Below are 17,550 nucleotides of genomic sequence, written 5' to 3' on the forward strand. Positions count from 1 at the left end.
AAGCTTTCTTTTTAGAAAAAAGAAATATATCTATTTTTAAATATTATTAAAATAGATATTAAATATTAATAGAACTAATTAATAATAAATTAATATAGCCTCTATACTTAAAGCTATAGAAATATATTAAAATATTATAAGTTAATCTCTAAATAAGCTATAAATCTTAAAATAAGCTTTAAATAACTATTTAGGTTATTATAAACCTAATTAAAAGAGTTTATAATAATATTATAAATATATATTATATTTTAATAAAATAAGTTAAAAAAAGAATAAATAATAAATAATACTATTTATAACTTATATATAGTATATATATCTAAGTAAACTCTATAGAGGACCTATATAGGCTAACTAAGCTTATATTAGGTCTGCCTATATATAGATGTCCTAGTCCTATTCCAGTCCTAAAGGGTATAGCTGTTGGGGGAGTTGCTGTGGGGAGTAGCAACGTGAGACCTAATGCTCGTGGGATCTTGCTCCGCGTTTCTTATCCATGCCGCATGATAGACTTCGACCATGTGCTTCCAGGCCAGAAGTTCCTCGTTGCTTGCAGAGTTGAAGGTTTTGTCATCCTGCAGCTGAGCTCTGACAAGCTTCCAGAAACCAAGCTTCGTGACAGCTGTGGGGCCCATGCCGTTTTGACAGGCGATGGTAACGGCTGCTCGAATGATGGCAGTGATTCGCACGGCGACGATGAGCTTGCGGGTTCGAAACGGACGCTCGTCAGGATGAAGTTCGAGGGACTTGAAAAGAATCCAGTGTTCCTGGTCAATGATGTTGTCAGGGTCGAGATAGGCGAAGCCTGTTTGGCACAGGCCCTGTTTGATGAGGTTGAGCTCATGAGGCTCGAACTCGAGGCGTATCATTTTGGCGCTGTCGTCAGATATTAGCTGCGATCCTCAACTTCGGCTTGGGAGACAGTACCAAGGGCAATGATAAGGTTGGCAGCAGGAGGAACGTCGAAGCGACGAGAAATAAAAAAATATCCGAGGAAAGGAAATGCCAAGATACAGGTGACGCCGCGACACGTCGAAAAGGATCGGGAAAGAGGGCGGTGCAGGTGGTGGTGATGCCCACGCAAAGATTGCGCAGATCACAAAGTCGGCAGAGAAAATGTTGACAAGCGAAAGAATGCCGCGTTTTGATTTTAGCGAATGACGGCACCGCAGAGCTACCTCGAGATCGCTCCCATGCCTTACCAGCAAACGTCCTCAAAGTGAAATGGCACGCCGTCCGTAGGCGACTCCACGTCCAGACCCGGTGTGAGTGGGTCTGAAGAAGGGCTTCTCTGGGGACAGGCTGCGATGAGGCCATATAGACAGCCTTGACCTCCTAAACTGACACCTCCCCAGATGGCCCCCTTGCCGCTGAGCCGTATGGCCTAGTGGTTTAGGTGTGGACTGTCGCCTTGACGTATCACCCTGCTTTGGCGCGTGTGAAGGATCTGCCCCGAAACGCGGGGGAGCCAGTTCGAAAGCTGAGTAGGCGGGTTGTCTTTTTGTTTTTTTAACTTGCGGTTTCTATGAATGATATCTTTGCTTCTCTGGCAAGAAGGAAGATGTTGTGTTTTGTTAATGTTTAGAGATGACAACTATTGCGAATTTGGCAGCGAATCTGCGATGGCAAGCAGATTAACTCGACGTGTCCTGGTAACAGCGCGCCTGCTTCCCGAGAGCAAAGTGAGGTGGTACAGTACCTATTGTTATGTAGAGTGGGTCCCGTGGGAAGGGCGGCGGACTAGGTAAGGCACCTTCCCAATCTTCACGCCTGTGACCTCTCCAGGACACTGTCGCCACCAAGCTCAACTCGTCGTGGCCTCGGATCGGAGTGCCGTCATCATTGGAGACGATTCATACCATCGAAAATCCTTTGCAACTTACTACACGAGACTCACGATGTCGGCAGACCGAGGCCCGTCTACGACTCCCTGCGTTCTTACTCGGTAAGATTGCCCCTTCCGCTTTCAATTCCGAGCTTTGGTAGTGTTGACTGTTCCTTTTAGCCCGACCATCCTAATCGAAGAGAACACCCAAGGACTGTCTACGGATGAGCGTAACACCTACTTCCGCCAGCTGCAGCTGGCTGAGAAAGAGCAAGCCATCTTGCAATGCGACGCCAACGCCAAGGGCTTCCACGACACGATCAAGAAGAATCGCGGCCTAGTCGACAAGGTCAAGTCGATAATGAAGGGTCTTGACCAGCTCGAAGCAGAGCCAAGGATAACCGGAAAGCTGGCCACAAATATCCAAGCGATGACAAAGGTCGGCGGAGACATGGTTGCGGACTTGGACTCGGACACTGCCGTAGCTCGTGCCCAGAGATTCGCCGCCCTTGAAGGAAAGGAGAACAATGTCCGCAGCATCGCGTCGTATGAAGAGCACCGCCATTCCGCCGCTCCAAAGTCCTCGAGCACACCGATCCAGACGGCGTTCGAGGCCCTCGTTTTCGATATCAACGGGCTCAAGGCCGACGTCAGCAAGGCTCAGGAAGAGCAGAAGCGTATCCGGAAGAAGTACAAGTGCATCGTCGCGGCGAGGGAGAGAGAGATCGCAGATCTCAAGGCCCAGCTCCTGGCAGTCTGCTCTTCTCCCGGCAAAAGCGACGAGAGTGTCGAGAGCGGTAGCGAAGAGGGCGAGATAGTGGAGAAGAGGGACACGTTGTACAAGAAGGACAGCTTGTATACGTGGTACTGATCATCTCTGTGAACAAAGAACGACTACGCCCGGAAATAGAAGCAGGAACAAAAGATGGAACACGAGAAGACATTATAACATACGTGCCGTAGAGTACTTATGTCAGGCTTCCACTCGAGGGTTGGCTTGGAAGCAGGATTAGGAAGTAAGAGGCTGTCAGAACCACGGAGAGAGGAAGAATGCCATGGCTTGAAGTTTGGAAGTCCAAATACCATCACGAAGAAGTGTGCTGGATGACCTTTACAAAGACATTGATGGTTTTAAGATACAATCAGGCCTTTTTATTCTTACTCACGAGCCCTGAATCAACTGTATACTTCTTGGGGCTTTTCAGCGCTTCCTTGCATCCTCGGTGCTCAACGGCACTAAGTTAAGATTTCAGGCGAGCAACCTTGCTTTCTCGCCCATGTCCTCGACCATTTATATGCTCGGTCGGTGTTCTTTTTGTGACCTCGAGAGCTTCAATGCACTCCACGTTAAACTCGATTCAAATTTTGGGCCAGTTCTGCGAGTTGAGCGGAGCTCAGATATAGAACCGTACGTCCTTGGAAGGGGACCACCGGAATGAAGTTCGCATTGTCACTCGGGAGGATGAGTACGACTTTTGATACTGGGGCTTTGACAAGCTGACTCTTCATTGACTAAAGTAGCATCTGTAAGTCACGCACTCATTCCACAAGGCTACCACCGCCGGATCCTTTGCCGGTTACATGAATTCCATCCCTGCGTGGCCCCTCGCTCAGTTCTGTCCTTCTATCGTCAGTTCCGCAAACGGCTACACGTCCTGCCACAGTGAATTACCCGTCGCATTTGATCCAAAGTATCATTGACTATGACCAATCCGCACTATAAGTGCGAACCTCGGGACCTCTGCGGGTCTCATTGAGTTGGTCCTGGAGATTTGAGATTTGGGTATCCTTGTAGGCAGCAATAGCATGGGCATCGTCAAGTTGGTCCCAGAGGCGACAGACTTGGGTTTGTTTGTTGTGAGAAATGGCGCGGGCCTCGTGGAGTTGGTCCTGGAGGTCCAGGATTTCGCTGTCCTTGCGATTGACAGTGCGGTAAGCCTCGTCGAGGTCAACGGAAAGATATTGTATCTGCTTACCTTTCCTGTAATCAATGTCGCCAGCCTCATGTAGTCGATCCCGGAGAGCCAGGATGTGGCTTTCCTTGCGATCGGCAATGTGGTAAGCCTCGTCGAGGGCATTGGAAAGGTGGTTTATCTGCATGCCATTCCTGTAATCAATGTCGCGGGCCTCCTCGAGTTGATCCAGCAGTTGGAAAATTCGCCGATTCTTACCATTGATAGTAGTCTCATTCTCTTGCCGCAGAGCCTCCATCTCATCGTGGCTGCTGGAAACCGCATCTCTCAGCTGAGCCTCCAGACGGTTGATCTCGCTGTCCTTCATGGTTATGATTCCTGACAATGCCATTGTGGTTGCATCGTTGTCTTCAAGAAACTGAGCCTTCAAGTCTCTGACCTCGCGCTTCTTCTTGGCGATGATGCGGTGAAGCTTCGTCATCTCCGCTTTCTTGGCTTCAAGCATCTGAGCGGACTTGGCCTTGACCCTGTCGTTGAGCGCAATCCAATCATTCTCTGCCTCGACCCTGCTGTGATGCAACTGGGTGAGTTCAATCTTCGCATTGCTGAGATCTTCGAGGATCGATGCAAAGACGGGTCCAATGTAGTTTTCCGCCGAGGTTATGTCGTCGAGACTCATATCGGGCGGGAGGATTTGCTTGACGTCATTCACCGTGGTGGTCTTGCTCGAAACGGCTTGGAGATGGTCGACTGAGGTAGCTTTTGCTGCAGCCTTTACGTAGTCGACAAGATTTTCGGCGGCGCCGGTAGTCTCGTGAGACGGCTTGTCGTTCTTGATGTCTGACATGAGGGACTTGATGGCTGCTTTGATGTTCTGCATCTCGACATTCACCCGAAGGCATCGGTCCGACTTTTGCATGAGCTCGGCGAGTTTGGTTTTCTCCTCAGCGACGTGGAGCTTGTCAAAATAAGACTTGCACTGCTCGATGCTGAGGCCTCCTGAGTCTTGGGTCTGATTGATGGTGGTCCTGTCCATCATGGTCAGTAAATACAAGAGCGAGCTAAGCGGAAGGTCAGGAGCATACAAAAGAAACTCCGTGTCGGGGGATTTCTTTCCCTCCACGGAGGAAGTTGTGACCAGCATGGCGGTGATGAACCCGGTTGCCCGAGATCCGACTTGCGATGCAAGAGATGGTGAAAATTCGGACTCAAGTCTGGCGCTCCAGAGACTTTGGAGTTTGGGAAATCACCACCGGTGTGGGAGATCAAAAAGTTCTTGCAATGAGAGCGAGCTGGCGGAAGGTACGTAGCGAGAAGCTGCCCTCGGCTTGCAATGTGGGGCGTTGAACGCTGCACCTGCCTTTGAGAGTCACGATGGAAGCGTTAGGCAGGGCTCACCACGTGACACTTGGTTACGACTCGCAGGCCCCAGTTCAAACGGTGGAAAAGCTGAGATTTAATTTTGTGGCATGGCGCAATACGTCGAAGAACGTCGAAGCGCCCAGAACGCAACCGAAACACCGTCGCCGATGTTCGAGCTCTGTATTCTGCTGCGTAGAAACAATGCCCTCTCAAGTTTTGTTTTCCTTGCAGTCGACGCTGTCCGCATGCGGGTCGACATCGACAATGCTTATTTCCTGGCACGAGTTCGAATTTTGCTACGACAATTCATTGTTTTTGCTCACTTCATAATGTTCGTTCTTTTTATGTCTTGAGGCTGCCTATCCTTGCGAAAGGCCAATGACCTTGGCCTGAGGTTGAAAGTCCTGGAAAGTAAGGTGCTCCGGGCAGTGTCTGGCTTTAGTGGAGCGCGGACCGTCAGCACCCCTAAAAAGGGCCCAGATGACTGACAAAACCACGCGGGAGGCGTGACCTTTCATGTGTGCTGTTCGTGCTCTTCCAACTCATCCATCGTCGCAAGAAAAAACCAAGACAAAAATCGTCGGAGGAAAGGGCGAGTTGCGCAAAATATCACGATAATCACGATAATCTGGTCGATTAGCTCTGCATGGCGCGGTAAGACACTGCTACTGCTGCATTTGGGATTGACGCGACTGTTGATTGGATGCGACATGGGTGGCGCCGCAACCTTGACCATGATCGACGCAACACCCCCACCACCTTGAATCGACGACACAGTAGGCTCACCTCGCGAGGTGCTGATGTGAGAATGGATGAGCAAGTTCCCATTTGTTTTGGCGAGTCTCTTCCCGTGTGCAGGCTTTGGTGGTGCCACGCAAACAAATTACGATGGTGGAAGAGGGGGCGGCTCGGTGTGCGCGTGTTTGGTGCCCTGATACCCGTTTCTTGTTGCTGAGGAAACACATGTTCCTCGTCAATGCATCTGCTACGCCTTCCGAAAAGCTACGTTTTCTGCCGATCAATTGAACTTCGCACGTCGGCTTTGACAGGATCGTCTAAGCTGCCATAATACCCTCAAAGGCTCCAAATATTCGGCGAATTATCGTCGGGGCGTCAAAACACATAGATGAACAAAGGAGAAAGGGCCGCTGAAAATTGCAATGGATTCAAAAGTCAAACATCAAAAGATAGAATAAAAAAAGGTGTGGAAACTGCGAATCGAACCCGGGTGCTTTCTCAATCTACTTAGGCACTGTCTCCGAGTTTCCCAATAAGACTATTAACCGCTGTGGTAATGTCACTTTGACGATTTTCAATAAGCCAATATTGTAAAGTACCCTCTCGTCTAGGGATTCCAGTCATCTCAACCCCCTAAAAAGGGTTTTGGGGCTTGTGGACTTAGAAAAAAGGAGGATCGAAGAAAAAAAGACAATTAAAAAAAGGTGGAAGCCGCGAATCGAACCTGGGTGTTTTTTCATGACCACACAGACCGTATTCGGGCTCCCTGTTCTCGGGAACAAGACTATCAACCGTTGTGGCATTGTCAGATAATATTTGAATATCTACATGCGCGAGGCTCGCCAAGTAGCATCCCGTTGAGTTCATTGTCTCCCTTGGGAATAGCCGGTGGGGCTCATGGTCGAAAGGTGAGGTGGTCACGTGGTGGTACCCTCGGGTGTGCCTCTTCACCCCGAAGACTTGGAACTGTAACTTCTTTCCTGAAGAATTTTCAGCGCTCGTTTTATTTTTGCATATCTCTCATTCCTACCGCGTCCTGCCGTAAGCATGTGCGCATTTGACGCACCCACCCATCGTCGTATCACAACTCGCTTCCCAACCTCGTCTCCCGGTCAGTCCATGTCACTCCCTCTCATTTTGTCTGTTGTTACTCACAAAAGAGTTCAGGTCACCATGGTCGACGTGCTCCAGACCGTTGACCGCGCCCTCCGAGCCGTTCCGGGCTTCGAGTACACTCCCAGCTTCACCATTGGAAATGACACGCCAATTTGGGCCATGCTTCATCTCAATCCAGCAGGCCACTTCGATGATTCTGTCTCATCAATTGCGACCCGTATGGCTCTCATGTTCCGCGCCGCCGTTGACGCGAGGCTCAGCCATCCACTCCTCGACATCGATGGCTTCGACTTTTGGCGAGTGGTCGCAGCTCATCTCTCCTACGACCGGAGCTTCCCCGATCATGAACCTGTCGACCGTCTCATGAACATGTTGAAGAAGGTGATGGTCAAGATGCGCAACGCGAGAAGGTCGCACCTGAACAATGCAGACACCCCTGCGACCACAAACATCGACGCCGTCAACGTCCAGAATGTCCAGACTGATGCGCAGACCATGAATGTCATCTACCAGTCTAATGCCGTGCAGAACCTTTGGAAGGCTGTCGACGAATGGAGCTGGTTGTGTCACGTGGTGGCTCTCAAGAAAGGCAAGGCAACGAGAAGAAAGAGTCAGATTGACACCAAGGTCGACGCCTCGAAGAACGAAAAGACCAAGAAGAAGAAGAGCATTGATGACCCGATGCGAGAGGCCCGCGAAAACCACATTCGTCACATCGAGGACAAGCTCGACGACGATCCCCTGGAGGCCCCTCTCTCTACCAAGGACAAGGAACTTCACCGCGCCACTTAGAATGCGGCGTACGAGTACGAGACCATGGAGCACCGAGTCAAGATGCAAGAGAAGAACGACGAGATGGAATCCCTTCGGGAGGCGTTCAACAAGAACCTCGCTGAGCTTCGAGGTGCTCGTGCCACTTTGAAGAAGCTTACTCGGCCTGCTCTCGCCTCGTCCACAAACCTGTCTTCGACCTCTGAGCACACCAACGAGCCAGTCCATGACGGATTGCAGACCGAAAACGAACAGGCGAAGAAGCATGACGACACTACTCTTACGGATGAGGATCTCAACGATGTCTCCAAGAAGCGACGTCTTGGAAACGACGTTTGAGATGATGTGCTGCGAGAGATACTGGCTTGCGAGAATTATGCCCTGTGGTAGGTTCCAAATCTTCTGTCAATGCAACCACAGCTAATCAGCAACAGATATCAACGAACAACAAACCGACATCGACGCGGCTGGAGAGTTAGTGTATTGTACTGGGGCGTGTGGGACATGAATGCAGAGGCCGGACGGAGGATAAAATGTACGGAGTAGCCCGCAATACCGAGACTTACCACCCTGAAACTCGTGTACTGCAAGTTCGCGAAACAAAGGAAGATTTGATTGCAGACTCATTGTTTCTACCACATGGTCTGGATCTTGGTTTCCCAATACATCCTTGACGTTAGAAGCGCTACAACAGATCTCATCAATGAGATTGCTCGCCTGTCTCGGATTACAAGGGGACCATTTGAGCGGCACCCCTACGTAGATGCCTTCAGAATGCCTCACGCTGTCGGCATTCGCGTCCATGCTCAGTCCGTCACCTGAGGGCTAAAAGGCGGCACAATGACCGCGGTCAACGCCCCGATGCGTTTTCCCCATGAAACAAAGCATTCTTGACTGGGTATCTCTGCCCAACATGCCAGCTTCAGGGCTTGTTTTGGCACGCACACCACAGTCGATGGGCCACCAAGCGATGTGTAGTCTTTCTTGCTGGGCCGCTGGGGATGGGCCAAACCAGGAGGTAAGACGCCAGCTTGACGTAATCGTGCTGAGTGTACGAACTGTCTCTTTGTGGTCGAAGAATAAAGCAGAGAGAGTCTGGGTTGTTTAGACAGGATCTCTACCTTCGAAGGAACAAAGTGCACAATGAACATCACCATAAAGATTTATCAGAATAGAACATGTTTCTGCTCCTTGCCAAGGCAAATCAAACTTCAATCTCGGACGGCATATAAGTATGAAATGGAGAGGAGATGGAGAATACCTCGTAACATGAAGGGCTGGATCTGGTAAGATGCTATACGAATGAATGCAGACATAAGACAGAGCAAGACAAATATAAAAAACAACATGCAGCGGTATCAACACATAACGTAGCCCACAAAGCCCTCGACCCAAACATCATACCTCCGTGTCAGCTTTCGAATGCCGGGTACACATTCTCTTCGATGGGTACAGGGGTATTGGCCCATCACTATGCCAAACGCTTTCGTCCCTGTCGAAGAAAAGAATGGCTCATCGTCGCCGAGACAATCCGTGTTGCCCCAATTCGTAAGTATGGCTTCGGTCCGGCAGGCTGCCTCCGTCGGCGGGTGGTCTCGGCACGCCTTTCGAAATACACGAAAGCTCTGTTCCACCTTGGGTATTCAGGCTTGTTGCCAATTCTGAACAGCCTCGGGATGATGATATGGGTCTTCTCGAGAGCAAACGCTGCTGGTCGTTGATGATCATGTCCAGAAACGTTGCTTGAGTACACCGTCAGTTATGATCCCAGGTTTCGCATCACTATCAGAAAGGTCTCTCACCTATCTCGTGAACCCATCCTGAGGGCGATGCTTCAAGTCGTTGCTGATTTGGTCTCGACATGACGAAGTGGTGATCCGAACGAGCAGAGAGGAGACGCGTCGTCGATGGTTGAAGTGTTCAAGAGCGAGGGCGTCTCGTTCAGAAGACGTCGGGAAAGGGGCAGGATTCATCGGAACCTAGTTCCGAAATGACAGAGGTTTGGCCCCGGAGCTCCGCAACGTTGTCGTCCAGAAGACTTGCCAAGCCGTGGACAAAGTACTTAAGAGGAAATATTGATGGTTCAGGTCGCTGAAAGGTGCCAGGCGAAGTTCGTGGTCTGACACTCGAACAAAAGCTATTCCTTTCCAAGGTAGAGAAATAAGTGTTTTCGGATTCGCGATCGAGATCTGCCCGTGAAGCAATGAGTATACTGACGTACTAATGATGAAGGAGTACTTGCCACGAGAAGATAGTGAACCGCCCTCAAGTGCCGAAAATCTAGTATCGCATCCTGCGACCGTGACCCAAGTCATGCAGTTCATATGCGGCCTCTAGCGGACCTTCAACGTCCATCAGTCCGCCGTCGTTCCTACCGTTCTCGTGGTCGTCAATCTGGTCGCCGACCTGTCGGCACCCGGTACACCATCGCAAGAAATTGATCTCGCAATACGTCAAGCCATCAGACGAAATGACAGGACACGAAGCAGCGTCAACATTACCCAAACACGGCGTCTCACCCGCTCACGTCGCGTTCCGATAACGAGAGCTAACGCCTCAGAGCGTCGCTCAGCCCCCGGGTGTGGGGAGCCCTTCGGCACCTCGCCGGACGTCTCCTGGCCGAGACCTCCGGCCGAGTCAACGGACGGGCAGGAGGAGAGTCGCCCTCTGGGAGAGTCCGCCCACTAGTCCAGTTCGACCCCAAAGCCGGTATGTTTTCGGCGTCAACTCCATACCGCCGAAACGTCGCCAAGGAAACCCAGAGTCAGGTAAACCCCGAAAACCAAGAGGGAAGACGTCCCAGCCCGATGGTCCCCATTCGCCCCCGGCAGCGGCAAGCGGGGCGGGATGTATTGGCGCCGAGGGAAACACCCAAGAAATTCCAAGAAAGGCCAAAAAAGCTTAACTTCATTACAGATCACTCTGTCAGTTCGGTGGGTGAGCTTGGCTCTCGTGCCTCATTCGCGCTGGTGCGACGCCTGCCGGCACGTGGGGCGCAAGGTGCGTCGGCGGGCCTGTGGTTGGCTCCAAGTTCGACTTCAACGTGCTCCTTCGGGCTCGTACTGGCGCCAAATGACGATCTCGCGGTGCCGAGTGGGCAGTTCCTGATGCTGGAGGACCGGGGTCATCGTTGTACACGGGTTGAAACGTGAAACAATCGGGCCCTCGAGTCAAGTATGGGGAATGTGAGAAACAAACGAGGAGTGGGGGCGAGAATCTGATGGATTGGACCGAGGAAAAACTCCGACTGGGCTGAGACAGGGATCCGGCGAAGTGAGAGCTCGAGGAGAGTTCCTGGATTTGTCGCCGTCGATGAGGTTTGTCCGAGATATCTGCCGGCAAAAGGTGAATCTCGGGCGCCAGTTGCGTTATTTGGTGATTGTATGGTTTGAGCTCTAAGGAGAAGAATTCGCCACAATTTCGGGCACATTGCCCATGTGTGATTGATATTGATCCAATTAACAGATGTGCACATTCAATGGGAGAAGCCGCGGAAGAACCAGAGAATTATGCAGGTTAGCTGCAAGTTGCCAGTAGGGCCTGCATCGCCGTTGAGCGGTACCTTATTAGCGGAGAAGCCCGCTAAATAGGCTTCCAGCGGCTCCAGCGGCCCCGCTAGCCAAATGTCATTAAGCGTCTCGCTTAGGCCCCACTTGTCTGGCTCTGCCCCTGCACCTTCAGGAACAAACAATCCCAACTTTGCTTTCCCGAGCAGAGTTGAGTTCACGCCATACCTCATCAGCTGTTGGTGAGAGAGGAGAAAGAAAGAAGGTACGAGGTGTGAGTGAACTCTGGGCTGGACGTTTCCATTCTTCGCTTCGATTGGGGTAGTAGACTGTAATCGCCAGCCATCGGAACTCTTTTTTGTGGCGAGGAGGGTGGTCCACGAAGCGGGATTATTGGCCGCAGGCGAAAGACGTACTGGCCACGGGTTTGCTGGTCGATTTCGAGGTGCCGCGGGTTCAGCTGGTGACAGCTTGGGGGGATTGCGTGGTCTGAGGCATAGCGCTGTCAGCGGGTAGGCTTGGCGATGTTTTGCACTCTGTGTGGTTTTGGCCTCGGATTCCAAATGAGAACTCGAGCCTGGCGAAGAGTGTGGGGACCATTTCTATCACTATGGAAGGTGTCGAGTTTTCAAAATTTCCCTTGTCATAATTCATGCTATGTAGTGCCGTCGTTTGCGGACACGCTATGATTGCTATGTACGGTTGTCAAAAAAGATGACATCATATTGTTTACTGAGAAGAAGCCGTGCCGGTCCAAAAGTCGCAACTTTGTCACCACCAAGCAGTGGCACAAACAAAGATTGACAAACAGCAGGGTATTGTTGCTTTGACATCCTCTCCCATGCGTGCTTCATATGCGATTCTCGCCCATCCCCATCATAGATACCTTACTAGTCCTCGACGGCTTGAGCTTGCTCGTGCGCTTAGTTTTCGATTCGTACTTTTCGATGGCCTCCAGTTCCAATCCCAGGACCTCCTCAATGTCCTTCATCTTGAAGTCGGCCTGTCTCGGTGTCGGATCGTTGCGCCATGTTGAAGCTTCGCTGCCCCAAAGCTCGGGGTGAATGTCTTTGTTTCGTCTCCTGAAGAGACACGGGAAGTGCCTGCTTGTCCAGATGATGACCTTGTTATAGATCTCGTCAACCAGTGGTCTGATGCCTGGTATCGATAGTGCGATGAGCGTTGCCCCGACCTCCGCGATTTCAATAGCGAGGAGAGGGCTGTAAATCCACGACTGGTCTGGTTGCCACTGCCCGTTGATGACAAGAATAAGACGAACGACGGAGATTGCCACAACACTTGGAAAGTCAGTCATCAATATTCGAACAAGATCTGTGACGGGATCAAGCTCACAGCGTGCCTGGAAGTAGGATACAGGCGAGTTGTATCTTCCGTTTCCGTGTCATCTCCAACATCCGCAGCATCGCAATCGGAATGCCGAACAAGACGAAGTCGCAAAGTAGTGAGACGGCTGAGTTGATGCCGTAGACGAAGCCCCACGGCAAACACTTGTACTGATTAAACTGTGTTTGCCACTCGTAAGGCCAGATGGCCGTCACTGGGAGACAATGGAACACGATGAGCAACATCTGTGCCAGCCATCCCAGAAAGAGGAACCCCGCGAGACCCTTGATGGAGCGGAGAAATCCTGTGTGAATACCACAGACTCGATAGTAGAATGCCAATCCAGAGTAGCGGCAGAAGAGTAGCGCTGTTGAATATACGAGATGTGCGCTGAAATCGAGGATCTCGGTTTGTTCCAGAATATCCTGCGTCATGACATACTGGATGTACTCGAAGTGTCGACCCGATCCAATGTTGATAAGAATGATGCAAAATGGTACGAAGGCAATGAACATAGCCTGAGGTGGTTGAGTTAGTCCAAATTCAACACTCAGAGACGAGCCATCCTCACCATTCCCAGCACTGCTAATGCATCATCGACCCCGAAACTTTTCCTCAAGAAGAATCGCGAAAATGCGCGACCGTTCACGACCACCAGCGTGAGGACGAACATGAATATCGAGGCAATCAGTGACGGCGTATCCCGATCCTCGTCCAGGTACTTGACGGTGATCTCCGCTGGTATTCGGCCGGCCGCGAAGGCCTCTGCGACCGCAGCGTCGCCTTCCGACATGACGGCGATGGAAGATGTGTAGTTGGCGATCCGGTCTGGTGTGGAAGCATTTCCCGCAAAGCAGAGGATACACACCAAGAATTCTTCACATTCTGAGCGAAGGAAGGTGCCACCCCTCAAATCATATATGTGAACGCAACCATTTGCTTGAGACGTTTACTCCTTTCCCGCAGGTTAATGCTCTCCCCTGCATCAGAGTTGGGATCCGATCGGATGACACAGATTCGCCAACTCTAAAGCAGGCATGGATGAGCGAGCCACACCACGGCTCGCAAAGCTTGGCTCCATGCTCGAGAATGAGGCTGCCAAGAAGGTTGGCGCTTGTGTCTGGACTGATATAAAGCTTGGAAAAGCTTGCCCTCAGCCTTTCGGTTGAGATGTCCGTGCAATCGGCAGTTGGCGAAGGTCGCACTCCCTCAAATCGACGCCCGAGGTGACAGATGGTGTTAAAGTGACGGGGAAAATTGTGTAGTGTTCTGGCGCGCTTCCTTGGATGATTCCGAATGACTTTGATAGGCTCATTCGTAAGTGAGTTGTCCGATGACCAGAATTGGGGGCAATTTCACGGAGATCTGGATGAATGTGTGTTAAGTTCGAGCGCTGAGCCAGGTTCACCTGCTGGTTGGGGAGGCATCCCTGTGCCACCCGCGGGAAGCGGGGGTAGAATGGAAGGCAATCGCGATCATAAACGTGAACCGTTCGGAGAGTCCGATTGATTCCTCACTACGGGAATCTGATTCGAATCAATTCCCGATGCTCACTAGCCGACTACTGTACCCAGGGCTACCCCTTTTCCGAGGGAGGGTTCGTGATGCAATCCAGGGGAATGGAGAGATCCACTCGAGCTGGCCGGTCTTTGAAGGTTTTGCAACCCGACGGACTTCAGTCCGAAGACTCACTTCCAGAAGCAAAGCGACGACTCGGCCTAACGGTTGAAAGATGACTCGTTTTCTAATTTTTGGGGCTGATGTTGCCCGGCTGGTCTTTGGACGCTTTGCTATGCGCGATCAGGTTCGATGGATCAGACGAAGAAACATGATTCGATTGTCTCAGATGAACAAAGATCCGAAGCACGGTTGACGGACGGGAAACAGGTTCCATGGAAGAATTCATAAGACACGATGATATTATTGATCGTTATCGATCATTCAAGTAATCATTGAGTCAGTTAGCCTTCTGCATATCCCGAAGCCGATAGTTCGATGTCGACTTCTGGCAGGGTTTTATCCGTAGCGAACTAGGCTGCAAGTCATTCATACCCGTTGTTGGTTGAGCCTCAAAACTGAACCTTCTTTGAGTTTCTCTTCTGTTTTCGATCATCGATGACGAGCGGTCTCGACGATCTGGGGACATCCTTAGGCTATACTGCACTTGTTAATCGGCGAAGTAAGCTCTATGTCGCCATTCTTACGACTTAATTCTCTTTGCAATAGACCCTAAAATAGTACTGTGAATGAACCTGATCTCGAGCCGTTCATCTATAACAAGTTCCTGTTTCCCACCAGCAATAGCCGTGATTTGGAAGGTGGTGCTTGTAGCCTGGACCACGCAACGTGTTTAGGTTTCACTGGAGACGTAGGCATCAGCAAGCAAACTTCCTTTCGTCGGAGAGATGGCTGCTGTCCTCGACAAAAGCATCCCCAGAGCCTCAGGCTAGTTGTACCACACCGACTTCGATCGACGTCATCTGAACATGGCCACGATAAGGCTTGGATACTCCTTCCAAGATATCAACAAACGAGGAGAGAAATGGCTCGGGTATTTGACGCATCATTAGCAGTACTCTTGGCTTGCTCGCTTAGAAACGCTTGAACGAGCTCATACACCGAGAACCGGTTCGGAGTTTACAACGATTGGTCCGGTTTGAGCCGGGTCTTAGGTCTATCGAGGCCCAAGTAGCAGTGCCTAGATATGGTGATAGAATACCTAGTGAAGAGGAATTCCGATGAGCCGCAGCCAAAAGAATGACCAAGGAAGATCGTGAGGCTTTTTCTTTCTTTCTTTTTTTTGATGCAAAAAGTCCAGTCGGGTTACGTGAGGTAGAGATAGAAGGAGATCCTGCCTCAAGTCCGCCTTATGGTCGAGAAGTTGACTCGGTGAGGGCAAGGTGAGCGGTTTTTTTTATTTTGTGGGGTCATTAGCGCTCACCGAGCCCTCAACCAACCGGTCACCGACACCCCTTTGTGCAATCATTTCAATCATGCCAGAATAATGATGCCCTCCTCTTTTTTTTTCCTTTGCGAGATCATACCAAACCGGTCTTCTTTCAGGCATATTTCTTTGGTTTTTATCCTTTTTTCATCTCTCCCGTCCCTTGAGCAACAATATCAATTAATTCCTAAGAACCAGAGTCAACGTTCGATTTCGCAACTCGCTTGCTTGCTGGGTAAGCCCATCTCCAGAACTTGGAAATCCCTTCCCGTTTCTGACTTCTAACAGACGCCATGGACTCCTACAATAAGTCTTACCATGATGAACATGGCCTTCCGATGCCTTTCTCGTTCTCCAGTTTCGACTTCTCAGTCGCCTTCCGGCCCAGCCCTGCGGTATGTCATCATTCATGTAGACCTTTCAGTGAGCCACACACTGACCAATTTTCTAGCCATCCGAGCCTTGCATTTCACCTCCAGTCGATCCTTCCCCCGAGATTACGAGCGCTGAGCTTCTTCGCATTCAGCCTTACCTGAAGTACCCCGGCTTCGACCTCCCCGAGCTCGTCATCACCGACAAGAATAAATCACTGGCCGCCGTCTTGCGCACCCACCGCGACACCTGCGATCCCGGCGACCGAGACTCCCCCGTCGATTCCGACCAGATGCCCTACTACGTCTCCCTCCAAGTCGAGGCCGTTTTCGCCGCTGCAGTCGGTGTTCTGTACACCAACAAAGACATGACGCCCTCCACCCCTCTCATGTGGCAGAAGGTCCAGCGCGTTCTCGAGACGCGCGACGCCGCCTAGAAGACGACCGTCGCGCACAAGCAGATCTTTGAGCTGGTGAACACGTATGCCGCTGGCCGCACCGCGTATCTCAACAACTCAGCGAACCCCAGGATGCCGATGACGCATGGCCAAAAGTGGTGGCGTCTGTTGAGAACGGTGGATCGCTGGATCTCCATCTACGCTGTCAGGGACTCGGTATCTGATGCCCTATCTTTCCGTGGAAAGGCCAAATGGGCTAGGCCTTACAGAATTCACAAGAAGCCCGCCGGCACCGTTCACCCCGACCGCAGGTCACGCATGGCTACGCCCGCTGAGTCGGACCTGGAGCCGGGTGAGGTTCTCGGATGATTCTGGATGAAGTCATGTTGAATTCCAAAGAGTGAATGCTTTGGAAAGAAGGCTGAGAATAATAAAGCCTTCCCGCCAAATTGTTGGGATCTGGCGTCCGAAGATCATTTTGGTATTCACTTCTTGGGAATGATCCCGACGTTCACCATTGCGAATACCATTTTCGGCAGTCACTGATTGCACTCCACTCAGGTCAGTGACATTTGGTGAATCCATAGCAAAATAGTTCAAGAGTATAAATACCAACCGCATACCTGACATCTTTCTGGATTCCCGTAAACGCAACACAACATCATCATCAATAAACACAACACAAACAGACTACCCCAAGTCTCAAAACCAAAACCAACCGAAGCAATGCCTGCGCCGGGTGCACCGTTCCAGCCGAAGCCGGCTCCCAAGCCTGCTCCGAAGCCGGCCCCGAAGCCCTCGCCGCCCAACCAGTAAGGCAGTGTGGCGTGCGCCTATAGTGTCACCAATGGTTGTGGAAGGAGAACGCATGGAAGATGCAGATCATAGAAGACGCTAGCTAGTCAACAAATTTTGCGAATCACAGACCGTGCAAGCAAACTTGACCTATGGTATTGATATCTGCCCTGTACTCTAGAGACATAACCCAAGTAGATGATGGACATTCCAAAGAATTCAGTAACATCATTATGCAACCTCAACTTGAAACATGCTTAATCCAACTCGACCGGGATTGATGCTGAGATCCTGACGAGTGTGATTCCACTTACTTGAGACCACCGAGAATGTAGAGAACTGGTTTGAAAAGGAGCCAATGGAAGCCTTTGGCGTCGATGTAGAGCGTCTGATAAGACACAATGAAAGACGATGACAGCTTAGAAAGGGCGATGGCCAAAACCCACACGTAATAATGATCACCA

General features: G+C 50.8%; 7 protein-coding genes across 7 annotated transcripts; 4 read left to right on the forward strand and 3 right to left on the reverse strand.

The window, feature by feature from the left end:
- Positions 1-410: 410 nt before the first annotated feature.
- Positions 411-872, reverse strand: CkaCkLH20_09089 (uncharacterized protein; the record flags this gene model as incomplete). Its single annotated transcript, XM_038891804.1, has 1 exon — positions 411-872. The coding sequence occupies one exon, from the start codon at positions 870-872 to the stop codon at positions 411-413; it is 462 nt and encodes a 153-aa protein (XP_038742737.1).
- Positions 873-1,901: 1,029 nt separating this feature from the next.
- CkaCkLH20_09090 (uncharacterized protein) lies at positions 1,902-2,699 on the forward strand (the record flags this gene model as incomplete). Its single annotated transcript, XM_038891805.1, has 2 exons — positions 1,902-1,948; positions 2,009-2,699. The coding sequence occupies 2 exons, from the start codon at positions 1,902-1,904 to the stop codon at positions 2,697-2,699; spliced, it is 738 nt and encodes a 245-aa protein (XP_038742738.1).
- An 830-nt stretch (positions 2,700-3,529) lies between these two features.
- CkaCkLH20_09091 (uncharacterized protein) lies at positions 3,530-4,885 on the reverse strand (the record flags this gene model as incomplete). Its single annotated transcript, XM_038891806.1, has 2 exons — positions 3,530-4,769; positions 4,827-4,885. The coding sequence occupies 2 exons, from the start codon at positions 4,883-4,885 to the stop codon at positions 3,530-3,532; spliced, it is 1,299 nt and encodes a 432-aa protein (XP_038742739.1).
- A 2,129-nt stretch (positions 4,886-7,014) lies between these two features.
- Positions 7,015-7,749, forward strand: CkaCkLH20_09092 (uncharacterized protein; the record flags this gene model as incomplete). The annotated part of the gene is made up of 1 exon (XM_038891807.1): positions 7,015-7,749. The coding sequence occupies one exon, from the start codon at positions 7,015-7,017 to the stop codon at positions 7,747-7,749; it is 735 nt and encodes a 244-aa protein (XP_038742740.1).
- A 24-nt stretch (positions 7,750-7,773) lies between these two features.
- Positions 7,774-8,067, forward strand: CkaCkLH20_09093 (uncharacterized protein; the record flags this gene model as incomplete). Its single annotated transcript, XM_038891808.1, has 1 exon — positions 7,774-8,067. The coding sequence occupies one exon, from the start codon at positions 7,774-7,776 to the stop codon at positions 8,065-8,067; it is 294 nt and encodes a 97-aa protein (XP_038742741.1).
- Positions 8,068-12,084: 4,017 nt separating this feature from the next.
- On the reverse strand, positions 12,085-13,371 carry CkaCkLH20_09094 (uncharacterized protein; the record flags this gene model as incomplete). Its single annotated transcript, XM_038891809.1, has 3 exons — positions 12,085-12,532; positions 12,588-13,096; positions 13,150-13,371. 3 exons carry the CDS (start codon positions 13,369-13,371, stop codon positions 12,085-12,087), a joined length of 1,179 nt encoding a protein of 392 aa, XP_038742742.1.
- Positions 13,372-15,815: 2,444 nt separating this feature from the next.
- Positions 15,816-16,330, forward strand: CkaCkLH20_09095 (uncharacterized protein; the record flags this gene model as incomplete). Its single annotated transcript, XM_038891810.1, has 2 exons — positions 15,816-15,917; positions 15,974-16,330. 2 exons carry the CDS (start codon positions 15,816-15,818, stop codon positions 16,328-16,330), a joined length of 459 nt encoding a protein of 152 aa, XP_038742743.1.
- Positions 16,331-17,550: the final 1,220 nt, after the last annotated feature.

The sequence above is a fragment of the Colletotrichum karsti genome, assembly GCF_011947395.1.
Source record: "Colletotrichum karsti strain CkLH20 chromosome Unknown Scaffold32, whole genome shotgun sequence".
Lineage (NCBI taxonomy): Eukaryota > Fungi > Ascomycota > Sordariomycetes > Glomerellales > Glomerellaceae > Colletotrichum > Colletotrichum karsti.